General features: G+C 57.0%; 1 protein-coding gene across 2 annotated transcripts in view; it reads right to left on the bottom strand.

Moving 5' to 3' along the window:
• COL27A1 (collagen type XXVII alpha 1 chain) overlaps positions 1–12,743 on the bottom strand; it is a 130,167-nt gene extending 117,424 nt beyond the window's left edge. Inside the window, exons 1-3 of one of the 2 annotated variants that reach the window (XM_037059120.1) lie at positions 12,526–12,743; positions 5,893–5,963; positions 1,846–3,569 (exon numbers count right to left, since the gene is read on the bottom strand). In XM_037059120.1, the coding sequence (XP_036915015.1) occupies positions 1,846–3,569; positions 5,893–5,963; positions 12,526–12,581 (1,851 nt within the window). In that variant the 5' untranslated portion in view covers positions 12,582–12,743. Of the gene's footprint in view, positions 1–1,845; positions 3,570–5,892; positions 5,964–10,859; positions 11,378–12,525 lie in introns of those variants that run through there. The other variant, XM_037059119.1, reaches the window with a different exon arrangement.
• Between the last annotated feature and the right edge of the window lie 2,868 nt (positions 12,744–15,611).

Genomic DNA, 15,611 nt, shown 5'->3' with positions numbered 1-15,611 from the left:
ATGGGGTGGGATGCACTGTTACACAGTCTGGACCTGGGCCATAAACTTCAACTCTGCCTCCCATGTGCTGTGTGCTCTTGGGCAAGTCCTGGCCCTCTCTGGGCACAGTCTCCAAGTTCCACCCCTGCCCACTGAGGAGGGTTGAACTGAATGATGCCTAAGCACCATCCACGCACGGCACAGGACAATGCCAGCACCTTCTTCTATCACGGGGAAGCCCAAGGAGGAGATCCAGAAGGAGGCTTCACCTCCTGCTGACCCACACTGCCAAACCCAGGAGGGAAGAGGGTGGCTCAGGCATCCGCCAGACCCAAAGGCAGAGTCTATACTCTGAAGATCCATTCTTGTGCGGTTCTGTCGGCTTGGACAAGGCCCTCCCCCCTCCACACCACACACAGCGTGGGAGGCAGGGTTGGCCCACTCTGCTAGGCAGAGTGGAGCCCCTGAATCTTACTGCGCTGTCAAAGGGACAATATTCACCCCCTTTCCATTGCACAGCCAGCGAACTAGCATCCATGTAGCTTGGGGCCCTGAGCTGTCAGGGCTCCAGGCACCTGGTGCCTGAGTGGTCTGTGTAGCCTAGAGGGTTCCTCCTGTGCTTGACTCCCAACCCTATACCCTGCCAACCGCAGACCATGGGGACTTGAGCAGAACGTTGACATAACTGCCAAGCAATGCACACAATTTCCATAAGTTCTACAATATGGTTATAATAAAAACAGGCCCTGGGTCCTTCTGGAGACAGGCTGAATAAATATTATTCCTAATGATTATTAAAACTCATTAAGTTTGTTTGTAAGGCCCAGGAACTCCCAGCATCTGCCACTGTCTCCATGTTGCAGGGAACCCGACGTGAAGCACAGAGCCCACGAGGAGGAAACTGCACAGTGGCCGTCACCAAGGCCGTAGGGCAGAGCTGAGGTCCAGGCTTCCTGGAAACTCCATCCCACCATTTCTCTGGCCGCAGGAATTGGCCTCTGGCTGCAGAAAGGTCATTGCTCCTGGAGACAGTCCCAGGCAAGCTGGAGACATTGACCCTGAGAATGTCTCCTGCACGTGGAACATTCCTTCTCCTTTCCCTGACTGCTGGGGTCCAACTGACCCTCCACACTCCCCTACCAGGGGCCACCAATCAGATGTCTGCGGGATCCAAGCAGGTGACACAGATGGGTGGAAGGACCAGGTTGGAAGGCCCAGTCGGGAGACATGGGGACTGACACACAGAGCAGGGGACAGGTCCTGTCTAAAGCAGCAGCCCTGACCTGGTCGCTGGCCACAGGCCATGGCATCTCTACCACTTCCAAGAGATTTCCTTTATAAGAAATCTCTTGTATTTTAAGAATGGTAGTTAACTTATTAAATATTTTTAAACAAGGTTGCACATGCCAAATAAAATACGCTCAGGACTACCCCTGTGGGACCGTTGTCCAAAATTGCCAGGCAAGCTAGTGGGCCCAGAAGCTCTGCTCCAGGGGTCAGGAGCTGGACCTTGGAGGCTGCGTGACCTGGGGCTGGTCAGTTCATGGTTTTCCTCAAGCCACTTGACCTTTACAGTTGAAGTAGCAAAGGATGACCCGGGGCCTGGGCCAACTAAAGCCCAAGGGTGCTTTTTACCTGAGCTGAGCCCAGCTCAGTGGATCACAAACACAGGGAACTTACAATCACAAACACAGCAGAGATGGAGGAGTGGGGGGACCCGGGTTCACATCCCGACACTGCTCATAGCCAGCTCCCTGCTCCAAGGATCTTCTCTTCCCCTGCTCTGACCAGAAACAACCCACTTAACCTAAACTGCCCGTTACCCACTAGAGCTCCAAGCAGCACGCACACCTCACCCAGTCTTACCGGCAAACCACAGTCTCCCTTGGGCCCTGGAGGTCCCATCAGCAGCGGGAAAGGCGTGGGTCCCACCAGGTGGAGGAGCGAATAGCCAGTGCTCGTGGGCCAGGGGCTGGAGGACAGGAATCGCGCTGGGACCAACACCGGGGCCGGGGTGCTCTGCTGGCCGGGCCGGGGCTGCCTAGGGCTGGGCCGTGTTGTCAGATCACGGACAGGGTCATCCCTGGCTGCCTTCCCGGCTCGGAGGGGGAAGGGCTTCCGGGGGCTGCTCTTGGGTCTGGCTTTCTTTGTGTCTTCTGATCCAGTGGGCTTCTTGCTTCCAGAGGGGACTGAACCAGGAGTGAGGGTAGGAGGCATCGCTGTGGCTAGTGGCTGAGCGGTCCTGGTAGAGCCAGGACGGGAGGCAGGTGACGGGGTCGAAGTGGTGGGTCGGGGAGGTCTGTGTGTGCTGGTGCGGGCAGGAGCCAGCTCACCGGCACGACTGCTCATCTTGGCCTCTGTCCGGACCGCTGGGGGAAAGGGCTTTTGGGAGGCACCAGTGACGGGGGACAGGGGCCGGACACTGGGTGGTGGGGGTCTGGGCGTGACAGGGTTCCTCTGGATCGGCTTCACTGAGGGATGGGACACTTTGGCAGGAGCCGGGTGTAAAGTTGGTGGCGCTGGCTTCCTGGTGGGAGGAGCTGATTTTGTGAATGAAGGTGGAGCTGCTTCCTGGGTGGGGCGAGGGCTTTCGACAGGGGGAACTGAAGGAGAAGGGGCTGAAGGCTTGATTGGGTGGCGTTTGGGGATTTGGGTGGCTGTGCTCTTTTGCAATGCCTGGGCAGGTGGGGTGCAGCTGGCAGGAGAGGCCGGGGCCACGGGAGGAAGCGCTTCACTCGCTGACAGCTTGGCAGGTGGCAGCGCGGTCCGGGTTTGTTCCCGCACTGAGACAGGCTTGTGAGGGTTTGTGTTGCTAGTCCTTAGGGGCTTGGCAGGTGTGGTGGGCACCACAGTCACCCTGCCTGCTGGCCGTGAACCCGGGGCTGGCTCGGCAGTGGTCAGGTTCTCCAGGCCTAGCAGGGCAAGGTCAGTCTGGAAGGCAAGGGGTGCACCAGGGTCTCGGGGGAGAAGGGGCCCCAGCTGGGGCCGGTACATGTCAGCCTGTCCGCACTGCTTTCTCAGGTGGGTACAGTAATTGTGAGCGACCTGCGCCACAGGGTAGATACTGAACTGGCACAGAGCACCTTCAAACTGGACCGCATGTGGGCTCATCTTTCCAAAGAGGAAGGAGCCCTCCGGGTCGAGCACTGGGTCCCTGTGGAAACCCAGAGGGACGGGCACCCGGCGCTGCCCACAGGCCGTGGCCAGGGTGACTGTGCGGCCACGAAGCTCCAGGGCTAGATGGTGCCAGCGCCCATCATGCACGTCCAGGTCGAAGGCCACAGAGCGCCGGGGCCCCAGGTGGATGACCGTCTTGCCAGGGAGGAACTGCAGGCCCAGCTGCAGCTTGTGCTTCCGGCTACGGACAGCGAAGAGGAAGGCATGGTTCACCCGGTGGGAGCAGAGGCTCAGCACCAGCGCCAGCTCTGTGCCCAGGGAGGCAGGGATGATGGCAGTCGTGGGGGCCTGGAGCCGGGCCCGCTGCGTAACGATGAAGCCTGACTGGAACGGGATGACCCCTGGCGGTGGGGGGTTCCGGCCACCCACTGCCTTGGTCCAGCTGAGGCCCAGCCGCTGGAGGACATCCACATCTGGAGAGGGAGGGCACAGGGGGAGAGGGCACCATCAGGGTCTGTGTCAGGGGAGGTACCTCCAGGTGCACAGGCAGTGAGGCCAGCCCACCAGCTTCCACCGGCTGCCCGTTGGTTGATGCCTGTGACCGAGACGGCTGCGTGGGATGGAACCAGCCCCTAGTCTTGCACATAGTGATTACAAAACACAGGCTCTGGAGCCAAACTTCCTGACTTTGAATCCCACCTTCATCACTCACTAGTCACGACTTCAGTGCCTTTGTTTTCCCATCTATCAAGTGGGATAACAATCGGCGGCACGGCAGGCTCTGGGGTCAGAAGGCCAGACCTTAGACCCAGGTGAGACCACCTGTGAGGCTGGGCCCTGAGTCAGTTTCCCCCACTGTAAAACGGGCTACAGAGCAGCTGTACCATAGGGCGGACGAAATGGTGGTCTTCCTCATCCCCCCGACTCAGCCTGTAAGACAAGCCGCAAAGGGCTGACTCGTCCGAAGAACTCTGTAGCTGCAGCGCTCTTCAGTCACTTGGACTGAAGACCCTCATTCCTCCCTAGGACCCTTCGGCCCTCATTTCACTTCAGATTCCTCCTTCCCCCCCACCTTTGCTGCCTGCAGATCCTAAGCTAAAGTAAACTGTTGCTAAAGGATTCTCTGAGTTGTAGTGCATTTTATGTTAAGCACCGGAAACCTCTTTGTTATCTCCAAGAGCTACTCACTATAAACAACTTAGAGTGGAGGAGCCATTTGTTGGGGAAGAGGTAAGGGCAGGAAGCCACCTGTCCCTCCCCTTGTGCCCCCTTAGCAGCCCCAGGCCTGCACACATCTCTCCCTGAATACTGCAGCGTGTAGCCAATTGCACTCGCCCCAGGAGAAATGACAACTGGCCAGACCAGGTGGCCCCAATGAGGTTTCCCTTAGTGTCCTCTCCAAGTGGGTTTCAAAGCCGACACCAGCCAATCCCAAGCCTCCCCCACAGACCGCCTGCAGCTCATGGGCAGAGACCAAACTCTTACACCTGGAGCAGAGGCGGTCATTACCAAGCTTCCGAAGTGTCTGGTGACCCTGGGCTCCACAGCAGACAGGAAGGGGCTGTTCTGGCCCAAACGTTTCAGGAAAATAGTATAATTAACCACAGTAACTGATCTTTATTGAGCACTTACTATGTACCAAGTACTATACATGCATTACCTTGCTTGATTCTCTCAATTACCTATAAAGCAAGTATTGTTTGCTATCTCCACTTTCTAAATAAGGATCAGAAAAGTTAGCTGTAACTTGCCCAAGGGCACGCAGCTTATAATAAAAGGCACAGCTGGGGTTTGAACCCTGACCGCTTGGCCCCAGGATCTTTGTTCTTAGCCACTTTGCTATTCAGTGCTGGAGCCCCTCAGACAGGTTGGAACGCAGGCTGGAGACACGTCCAGAATCCCATCAGGGGTGAGGAGCTAGGGGACAGGAGAATGAATGCAGCCCAAAGCCAAGATGGAAGAGTCCAGCCAGCTGGCCCCAGCAAGATCCCTTTATTACATAAACCTGGCTCCGCACAGCTCCGGCCTCTCCCCAGCCCCCAGTGCCTGACTCAGGACTCTGGACAGCTGTTCACCTACTTTGTGGGAGAAACAGCAAGTTCGGAAAATATGACATTTGCACAAAATGTTGCGAGGCAGCAGGAGTCTCTTCCGGGCACGGCCCTCCTCTCCCAGGGGCCCAATCCCTGCCCAACGGCCAGGTCAGGCCACGGGGGCTCTGGGAGTGCCCGGCGGCCTGCCCCACACACGGGGCGGCTGGGGAGAAGGGGGAAGGGCTGCTATTTTAAGAGGCCTCGTGGCTGCTTGACAAACAGATGTGGGAGAGGTTTCAGTTTCAAGGGGCAGCGGTGTAGCCAGCCCGCGGCTGCCCTGCCCCCCTGGACAGCTCTGCAGGGAGAGCTGGGCAGAGCAGGGTCTCCAGGCAAGGGGGGCGTTGGTCACAGCCTTCGGCAATGACAGTCGTGGCCTTCGAGCTTCCTCACCACCGTTGTCCCAGGACAAACAGGGACAAGCGAGACTAAATGGTCCAAAGTGACCTACTCAAATTGTGCCCCCAAGAGGAATAAAGGGATCACCCCTCCACATTTCTGCAGAGCCCTTCCTACCCCTTACAGAACACTGAAGGTGATTCTTTCATGCCCTGAGGGAACTCGCCAATGATCGGCTCCATTCTCGTACTGATGAGAGAACCGAGGCTTTGAGCTCCGATTAGGCGCATGGATGGCCCCAACCCCTGCATTCTCCAGGCCCTTCTGTTCTCCCGTCTCCCCCTGGACAAAGAGAAGAGAGCGTTACCTTCAGGAGCTCCTTGGGTGGAGGCCAGGTGACAGGCAACTGAGACTAAGATCCAGGTGAAGAGAAACCCCCTAGAGAATAGGAGACACAAGCAGAGGCGGCATCAGCTTCCACCCCTCGTCCCAGATCTGGCTGGGGAGTTGGAGTGGATCACCCAGCCCAGGCCCATCCCGGTCTCAGCCACGGGGTGTGGGAGGCAAGGTGCCGGCTCTAGGACCCCCATGGGAATCGTCCACACCCATGGGTCTCTAGGCACAGCCTCTTTGGGCAGGAACTGCATACATGGTACAAATACAACCTTGCTTTTTACAGAGTGATAAACCAAGGTCATAGAACAGGAAATAGTGAACAGGAAGCCCTGCCCCGGGTGTCAGGAAACCCAAGGTCCAGCTCAAAACCTTCCACCAATTCACTGGGCAACAAGAAGCCAGCCCCTGCCCCTACGTTTCTCTGGGCATCGGTCTCCCCATAGTATGTACTATGGCCTCATGATCTTGAGGCCCAATGGGTGGTACAGCGAGGGCTACAGGGTCAGCGGGAAGACCAGTCCAGTCTGCTTGGATGTCCTCAAAGGGCAGGAGAGAGGAAAACTCACCATCCAGGCCCAAGGCACAGAGCAGGAGGAGATCCCTTAATGAGGACCAGTGCACGCTAAGGAAGAGCTGCCCAGCTGACTTGACTTTACACTGATGCAAAATGGGAGGAGAAAAGAGAGGAGATGGTAGGGAGCCAGGCAGACGCAGGTGTAAACCCAGCCCCATGGCTTACCAGCTGTGCGGCCCTGAATGAGTCGCTCAACCTCCCTGAGCCTGTCTCTTCCTCTGAAACACGGCTGGTACTCCCTATCTTGCAGGTCAGGAGTGAGGGTTGAGGAAGCTCATGCACATTAAGGGCCTGGCCTGCCACCAGCCATGCGAGTGCTCCACAGGCTGTCCCTGCTGCTCCAGCACTCTGGGGACCGCGGGGTTAACGCTCTGCTCAGTGGCTCCTGCCAAGATGGGCAGAGGCAGTGATCCGCTTACACCTTCCTGTGGGAGCAGCCACTGGGGATACCCGAAGCTACCTGGGGCATCTGATCCGTGAGCAGGCAAAGAGGAGGGCGGCACGTGGCCAGAGATGGCTGGCCAGGATGCAGGCCAAGACACTGGTGAGGGGCGGGTGGGGAGGCCTAAAGCTGGGGCACACAGGCCCAGGATCCACCAATAACCAGCACCAGCAATCACTAAAGGCCAGATTGCTTAGCTGTCCAGGAGTTGTCCGGAGAACAGGCCGACCTTCTGGCGTGACCTGCCCACTTGCACCAAATGGCAGCCCCATTAGCCCTGCAAAGAAATAATAGGCAGCTTTGCTGGACAAAAGCGGGGGTGGGGACTTCCTCAAGGTCACCCTGGGCGGGTTCTGGGGCCATAATTCTTCAGCACTATTCCCTCCGTCCACCAGGTGGACACTACAGAAAACTGTAGCTCGATGTATTGGGGAAGAGCCGTCTCCTGGGTCCTAGCCATGGCAGGTCCCGAAGCCCTACTGCACACCAAGCTCTGAGAAGCCCTGAAAGAAACTGGCCGCACTTTTCGTCACTCAGCAGTCCCTGAACTCAGAGGACTGGGGAACTCATTTTACTCTGAGGATGCCACCTCAGAAGACACTGCCCCTCATTTTCCAGGGTTCTTGCAACCTCACTTGTTTCTGTTGCATGTCCCTCCAGCGTCCTCTCTCCCCAGCTCTCCCAGACACCAGCCCTCACTGCTCGAGCCTCACTGTGTGATGCCACAGCCCCCCCCCCCCACCGCCCCGTATCAAAATGTTTCCCAAGCTGCTAAAGAGCAGCCAGGTGGAGCAGAGAAGGGGCAACAACCACACCTGTTGTTCTTAGTCAGTTCTTCCTGCTTGGCTAGCCAAGGTGACTACTCTGTAGAGAATTAAGAGGGTAAATGAGGGGAAAATATTTCCAATCCCCAAAGTTGAAGAGAAAGAAGATACATAGAAGTTGGGATCAGAATCTTCTCTACAATTAAGCCTCCTAACATTGTGGTTTCAAACTTGAGAATTCCGCCCTGGAGGCCTGTGACAAACATATTTGTCCCCCATTCACTCACCTCAAAAAATGCCACTGACCTGGGTCCTGTGTGCACTTGACCCATAAACTTCCAAAGGATAGGGCGGGAGTATAGAGTGGGAGATGACCCTCTGAGTTCATCTAGAGGCCAAGTTCTGTCCCGCCCCCTTATTGCAGAAATGGGCAGCCGAGGCCCGGAGAAGGGCAGTGCCTTGCCTAAAGTCACACAACGCCTCAGTGGCCCGTATCATCTGACTCCACTGCCTAACACACAGGCCTTTTCCCTGGGCTTGCCTCCCGTGGAGAAGAAACCAGAGACTTACAGGGACTTCCTACTTGCCAGAGACCAGAGTCCCAGCCTTCACCAACCAGAACAGAGATGCAGCCTGGGGAGCCAACCAGCCATCTAAGTGAGCTCCAGGCCTGGAAAGTTGGCTCCCAGAGGGAGGTCCTGCAGATTCCTCAGCTCCCGTTCCAATCCTGTTTAGGCTACTGGTAATAATGTTTAGCGGCAGCGCTGGCTCAGGGCTTGGTTCTTCCAGACTTCTGTTTTCACCACTGACTTGCGGGCCTTGGCTCAATGAACCCAGGGCTCCAGAATGTCGGGAAGACCAGTGCACAGGAGCCAGAAGGGGCAGGAGGCAGCCGAAACTGGAGTCACACGTTGGGTGCCTGACCCTGGAGACACAGCCTGGCCACACAGTTCTCCAGGAAGGCATTCATTTCCCCTGAAAAAGGCCCTCTGCCAGTTCACCGAATGTGGCTACTTCTGGCCCACGAGGCTGCCAGAACCTGTGCCTGGTTAGTATGACTCTTCCTCCATCCCCATCACCTGGGAACACACAAGAGCTTGGAGACCCATACCAGCTTGAATACCTCCTGAGAGCTCAGAGCTGAGGCCCAGGGTGCTGAGACCCTGAAACACACAGGAAGCGGGCCCCGAGGACTCGGGACTTGGCTGTGCTCCCAAGGGGTAAGCTGGGAAGGCAGCTGCCCAGAGGACACAGAACAGCAAACGGGGATGGACCTGTTCTACCCACCTCCATGAACTGGCCAGGGCCCATGTGGCCAGAAGGTCACACCCGGGCTCCTTCCCTCACACCTTATACCTCTTCCATGGGAACACAGACGGTCATCTGTCTGGACGGGATGCTGCCCAAAGTTTCCAGTTGACTCACACATCCATTCAAGATGCAATGAATAATAATACCAATAACAGCTGCTGTTTACTAAGCACTTACTACAAGCCAGGCACTGTTCTAAGCCCTTTACAAGCAAGGTGCCATGAATCCTCACAAAACCCTGCTGCTTGTTGGGAATTAAGCTGCCCACACTGTGGGGGAGAAAAACAAGAAGCAGAGAGGCTTGCCCAAGCTCGCAGGGCAGCGCCAGGAGCCACAGTATGTGAAGGCAGTGCTCTCTCTGCCCTGCAACCTGACTCCCAGTGGTGTGAGTCCTCTGCCACCAACGGATAGGGCACGTCAGTGGTCTGGGGAGAGGTGTGAAGGAGCAAAGCTGGAAGGCATGCTGGGACCAGACCGGAGGGCACAGGCCTGGGGGCCCTGCAGTGGTGAGGGAGGCAGTAAGATGGGAGAAAGCAGAGGCTGGGCTTCCAAGCAGCGTGACTGTCCACTTGCCCAAAGCTTGGGCCCCACTCTGGGGTGCTCGCCTGGCACCACTTTTTGACACAACCACTGGCATCGGCCCTGGCACAGGGTCTTCTGGAGAAAATGAGTCAGCAGTGTGCTTACTGGTGCTGTGTGTGTATGTGTGTGTATTGCAGTGGGGGGTGGGGGATCTCAGCCAGCCTTCTTTTTCCAAGACATGGGAATGGGGGGGGCGGCATCATCCCCCATTCCAGCTCAGAAGGGCAGGGCCTGGAGGGTGGGGCGGAGCAACAGTCTAGACCAGCCTCCTGGGAGTGTCCTTCCATCCTAGGGGCAGGACAGAAAGACAGCAAGTTCTGTGCTTCCCCAGGCAGTGGGCAGTGGGCAGTGAGCATGAGCCCCAGTCCACACAGCCCCCAGGGGCTGCTCCTTTTCTCCTGAGGTCCCTCCCACACATAGCCAGGGGCAGCGCCTCCCTCTCGCACACTTTTACTCTCTCACAACTTCTACTTTACAGGCTGGGACTCAGAACCTCGTGAGTCCCAGCTCTACCTAGGCCCTCCTTGGAATTCCCTGCCCCTCTCTGGCCCTCCTCCTCTGTCTCCCCAACTAGATGTACAATGAGGGGTTCCACTGGGTGATCTTCCAGGGCCCTTACTGCTCTGGCAGCCTAGCTCTAACTTTCTCTCTCTCACACTCCGGAAAGCAACAGGAATGGAGACCCCACCCCCTACCCCAGAGAAGCAGGGAAACACTGAAACCCAAACCCAAACAGACTGACACACACGCGAAGATTTCCAGAAATCGGGGACGTGCAAAGACACACAGACACAGGCAGGAGCAGAAGCCACAGAGACCTGGAAACCTAGAAACTTGGGGACAGTTTTACAAGAACAGCCAGCAGCGGAGACTTACAGGCTCGGGATCTGTAGACACAGACATCAGAACACATCGTGACAGCAGAATTGGACAACCCCTCCTTCCCCAAGAATCCTCAACCCACCCCTTCCACCTCCTGCCGGCCCCTCCAGGCGCCACCACCCACCTCCAATTCTGACCCCAGGCGGGCTCTTTACGGACCTTCCCCAGCTGGGCCAGGCGGAGTAGGGCAGACAGCACTGGCCAACCCTGGGGCCGGGGGCACAGCCCGCTTTAACCCTTGGCCACCCAGCTCACAGGGGCACAGGAAGGGGCAGGAAGCTGACGTCCTGCTGGAAGCATCCGGCGCCGTGGGGAACCCCAGCTCTCCCCTAGGCTGGAGCAGCAAGAAGCTGGGGAGGGGGCATCCCCAAGCTCATACTCACCCCCCACGAGCCGCCACCGCTGCTGTGCCTCGGGGCCCCCGCGCGGATCCCGCTCCCATGGCGGGCCCCTACTTCATGCTTCCGAACCCGGGGGGCAAGTGTGGGCGAGCCCCATGGGGCCGCCAGCCCCCTGCCCCGCCGCGCCAGGCCGGCTCAGAGCGCGCGGCCCCCGCGCAAGCAGCGCAGCCCTGCGCCCAGGGACGCCGGAGCAGCCAGGCAACGTGGCCGGGGCCCCTCGAGCACCAGCGCCAGGCCCATGGTCCCAGGAGTCCCGGCGCCGTGCTCGCCCCTGCCTCACTCTTTTTCTGCTTCAACCAAAAAGAGGCAGGAAAAAAAAGATAGAGAAAGAGATGATCAAACTTTTGGAGGCGGGCTGCTGGCGGTCCCTGGAGACAGAGCAAGGCCGGGCGAGGGCGCACAGAGGGCGGTGGAAGCTGCCTCCCCGCCGGCCTGGGGGAGGAGAGGAAAAGGAAGGATTTGGGGGAAATGAAGGCGATTTAAAGTCTCGGCCCGCGGTAGCTCTCCACCTTCTCTCCTCCCCACGCTGGGCCGTCCTCTGCTGCCCACTGCTGCCCCCTGCCGGCAGCAGCCAGGGACACACTCTGGACCGGCCCACCACAGTCCGGCTGAGACTCCCCCAACCCCTTTGTAGAAATGGTGAAACAGATTGACAGAGAGGAAAGAGTTGGCCAGGGCTGCACAGCGGGATGATCGCAGCACAGAGATTCGGGACTTCCGGCTTGCGAAGTCCCAAGTTTGGAGGCGGAGATCGAGACAGAGGGGGGACAGACACTACTGCTGAAAGGAACCCGGAGTTCCAGGGACAACTGTGGGACAAGGACTGTCTGCACACCCCCACAACAACCAGTGTTCCGCCACACACAGACACACACACTTTTCCTCCCAGCTCCAGAACTCCCAGGAGAACAGACTCCTGGACCCATAGTGCGTGGGCTTGTTAAATGTTGGTCACCCCCTCATTCTTCCCTCTCCATGTGGTAAGAAATGGCAGCTTGACACTCGCCCCACCCCCTGCCCAGTCTATCAAAAACGGTCCCTGAGACCCTAAACAGCATCACAGAACTGCACCCCTTCACCCTGGCACAAACACCTGACAAATTCGCGCACCCACAACCGCAGTCGGAGCCCTGCATCAGAAGCCCCAACTGCCTCCCCCTCCCCCTCCGTTACTTGTTCACTGGTGCGCACATACACACACTCCCACACACACCCATGCTTACCCCACACTCAAACACAAGCTCCCACTCATTCATATGCAAGCACAGCCATGCGCTCCTCCTGGGCCCATACAAACACACCCTGGGTGTCTGGACTAGATGGCACACCAGACTCCATACCCGCAGATACATGCACACTAGTGCTTACACCCGCACGAATGCACACTAGCTTAGCCAGATCCTCCAACCTACACACCCGCGCACACATCTCTCATGCACACGTTCATGCACGCGCACACACCCCATGTACACACCCCCAAGAGAACATACACAGGCATTCTCTCACTTGCACACAGTTCTCCGCTAGTGTCCACCGTATGAGGGCACAACGCACTCATTCCCCGAATGTGAACCCCCTCCCCACATGCACACACCTTTAAAAACACACACAGGTACCCCCAGCACTCTAAGAGCCCCGGGGCACTTACTGGGTTCCTAGGTGCGAGGCTGGACGGTCGGTCCTTCCTCGTGAGCCTAACGGCATTTGTATTCATGGGTCCCCGCAGCCCCAGGTGCGGGGGCGGGGGTGCCAGGTCCCCTTCCCTAAACTGGACGCAGGCACTCGCAGCGCAGCGGCACCGGGAGGGGCATGGGCGCACGGGGCTGAGGCTCCTGCCCGGTCCGCTTGCGCTGAAACTTTGGTCGCTCTGCGTCTTTCGACTCCGTTGCAGGCTCTGGGCGCAGGGGGAGGCTCATAGGTGCGGGTGCCGCGGCGCCCGCCGGGCCTTTTGAAGTCTCCACTGGGGGCGGGGAGGGTGCGCTGAAGGCGGCCTTTTAAACCAAGGCTGCACGCGGGCTCGCTGGAGCAAGGTGTCTGGTTTCAACAAACTTTAGGAAAAGTCCCAAGCTGGGGCGGGGGCGTTAAGCCAAGCAAGCAAGGAAAAGAAGCCGTAGAGTTGTGCTCTGCTTCCTGCAGGGGGCAGAGCACACACGGCTGCCAGGAGGGAGGCTGGGGGCGGGGGGGGGGGGGGGGGCGGAGCGGGGCCGGGGGGGGGGGGGGGGGGGGGGGGGGGGGGGGGGGGGGGGTGGACCCACAAGCGGCTGGATGGCGTGAGGAACCGCCCCCACCTTGACCCAGGTTCTTAACCTCTGCTTGGACCGAGCCCCAGAGAGTGTAGGAACACCCCAAAACTTCACAAATTGTGCATGTTTGAGCATTCTTCTGGATGAGAGGGGCCCCTGGGTTTTCCTCAGGTTTTCAGGTTAAGAACTGCCAGCCCAGCCATAGTTGACATTTTTTGAGCTGCATGCTTTGTGCTAGGCAGGTCCTGCCCTTATTTACTTTTTTTTTTTTTTTGGTATTTTGCTCATTATGGAATTTTTGCATACTTTGACATGTTTAAAGCATTGCATTAACATATTGTGTATTTTGATTAGGGGAGTTTTGGGCACCCCCTTAGAAAGAAAACTTCTTTGTATACCGAAGAGGTTTTTCCCTGCCACCGAGTACTTTGCACCCTCACCAACCTCCCCCTAGCCAGGGACAGCACTGTGCTAAGTGTCACTGTTTACGGAGGCCTGGTATCTCCGTGTGCAGGTAAGAAAGCCAAGATTCTGAAAGGTTAAGTCATTCTCCTGCGATCACAACCTGGCAGGTGGAGGAGGTGGGATGTGAGCCGAGGTGGTCTCATTCCTGTCTTCTGCAGCTAAGCAGGAAGATCCAAATCGTCATCTTTAAGGGGCTCTGGGGAGATCCCTGCCCGCTTCCCCAGCTCCATGTCCCACCCCCGAGCTTCACTCTCTCTGATCCCTGGACCCAGGCTCTGGGCAAACTGGGACACTTCAAGGCCTTGTCAGTTCTGTGTTCTCCCAGGTTCTCCCCCAGCCCCATGTCCTTCTAGGTGCAGCTCAAAGCTCAGCCTCAGGCCCATATTGCAGCACACAACACACCCTGCTGTCGCCATTTTCACATCCCCACACCTAGCGTGGAGCCCAGGATACAAGAGAGGCTCCGACCATTGCTAATTTCAATAATTTCCTTTCAACTCCTACAGTGTGCAAACTCCGGGACAAAGCTGGGGGAACAGTACATTGTGGGAGTGAAGACAAAGAAATTTGCACATAGTTCTGCTTTCTGAGTGCACACATATTTATAATGTGGACGGAAGACACGCACAGCAGGTTGGGGCGGAGAAGAAGGCCACTATGAGAGACATTAGACACAGAGATGTCCCAGAGAACCTCCTGCAATCGCTGAAAGATAACACTAGGGGAATGTGATAGATGTTATCAGAAAGATACAAGTGAATGGAATTGTCAGGCTGACCAAGGGATCAAGAGAATCCAAGGAAGGCTCCCAGGAGGAGGCGGCCTTTGGCTCTTAAAGGATATTTTGGAAACACACGCAGCCATGGAGAAAGACAGCTCAAGCGGAAGAGTCACAAGAAGGCCAGAGGGAAGGAGTAAATTTCAGGCAGGTTTTGCAAGAGGACTAAAGTGAGTCCAGTGGAAAAGCAATCTAGTTCTCCCCTCTGCACAGTGTGGGTGATGTCCTGTGACTCACTGGCCGCAGAGACATTTCCAGGCAAGAGGATGCATTTCCTCAATGGTCAGGCAGCAGGTCAGGGGTTGAGTACCAAGACCTCTTCAAATTCCATTCCCAAATCTGAGTGTCCAATGGTGAGCCCCAAGGAGCCCTACTCCACTATGGATAACCCGGAAGACTCATGGGACGTCCCTCAGAGCCCAGAAATATTGACAGTGCTCCTTTCAAGGGCCTCACTGGCTCCATTTATAAAATACATGCACTGAGCATGATAATCTTTGAACTCAGGAAGATGAGATATTGTTTAACAATAAACCCAATTCAGTGGGTAATTATTGAGAGCTGCCTGCATTTTGCTAGGTTGCAAAGAAAGCATGACTTAGGTTCTTCCAAGAGCTCATGGTCAGCTGGGAGGAGGAGGCATGGACCCTGACACGAATTCCTGTGAAGGAACTGTGTTTCTTGCCTCTGCAGCCTCTTTACACCCCATCTTCCTGCCAAGATGAGGTTCCTGGCACAGCACCAGGGGCTGGGCACAAACAGTTCCGGACAGGACTTCCTAGCCTGGTGGAGACTCAAGGGCCCCGTAGTTTATTCCCTGCTCAAGTGCATCAGCCACGGACCTACTGCTCTCTGAGATATACCTGCCTTCAGAGAACTGTTAATCTCAGTAGCCTCAATGGCGGACGTAGTAGGTGCTCAATAAGTGTTTATAAATGAATCTTGAGTGAGGTCCTAGCCTACAGGACTGAGGATTGCACAGGACCCAGGTATCAATCCCCATGGATTTATCCACCAAGATTTCCCCGAGGATGTACTATGCAGCGGGCTGTGCTTCCTGCTCCCCAGGTGCTGTGGTCACTGGGGAGGCTGGCAAGGAGGCCGACAGGTGCTGCAGGTCAGGAAGTCCTGCCTCAGATCATGCTCGTTTATTTGTTGCTGCAGGACTGGGGTGAGAACTCAGGCTCCCTACCTTAGTCTTCTCAATCTTAGATTTAGTCTCAGATTAGTCTCCCCTGTCTTCCCAAT

This window comes from Sturnira hondurensis, unplaced genomic scaffold, assembly GCF_014824575.4.
Source record: "Sturnira hondurensis isolate 20B ecotype Veracruz unplaced genomic scaffold, ASM1482457v3 Scaffold0010448, whole genome shotgun sequence".
NCBI classification, from domain to species: Eukaryota; Metazoa; Chordata; class Mammalia; order Chiroptera; family Phyllostomidae; genus Sturnira; species Sturnira hondurensis.
The sequence above is the reverse complement of the archived record's forward strand: the minus strand, read 5'-3'. Positions and strand labels throughout refer to the sequence as shown.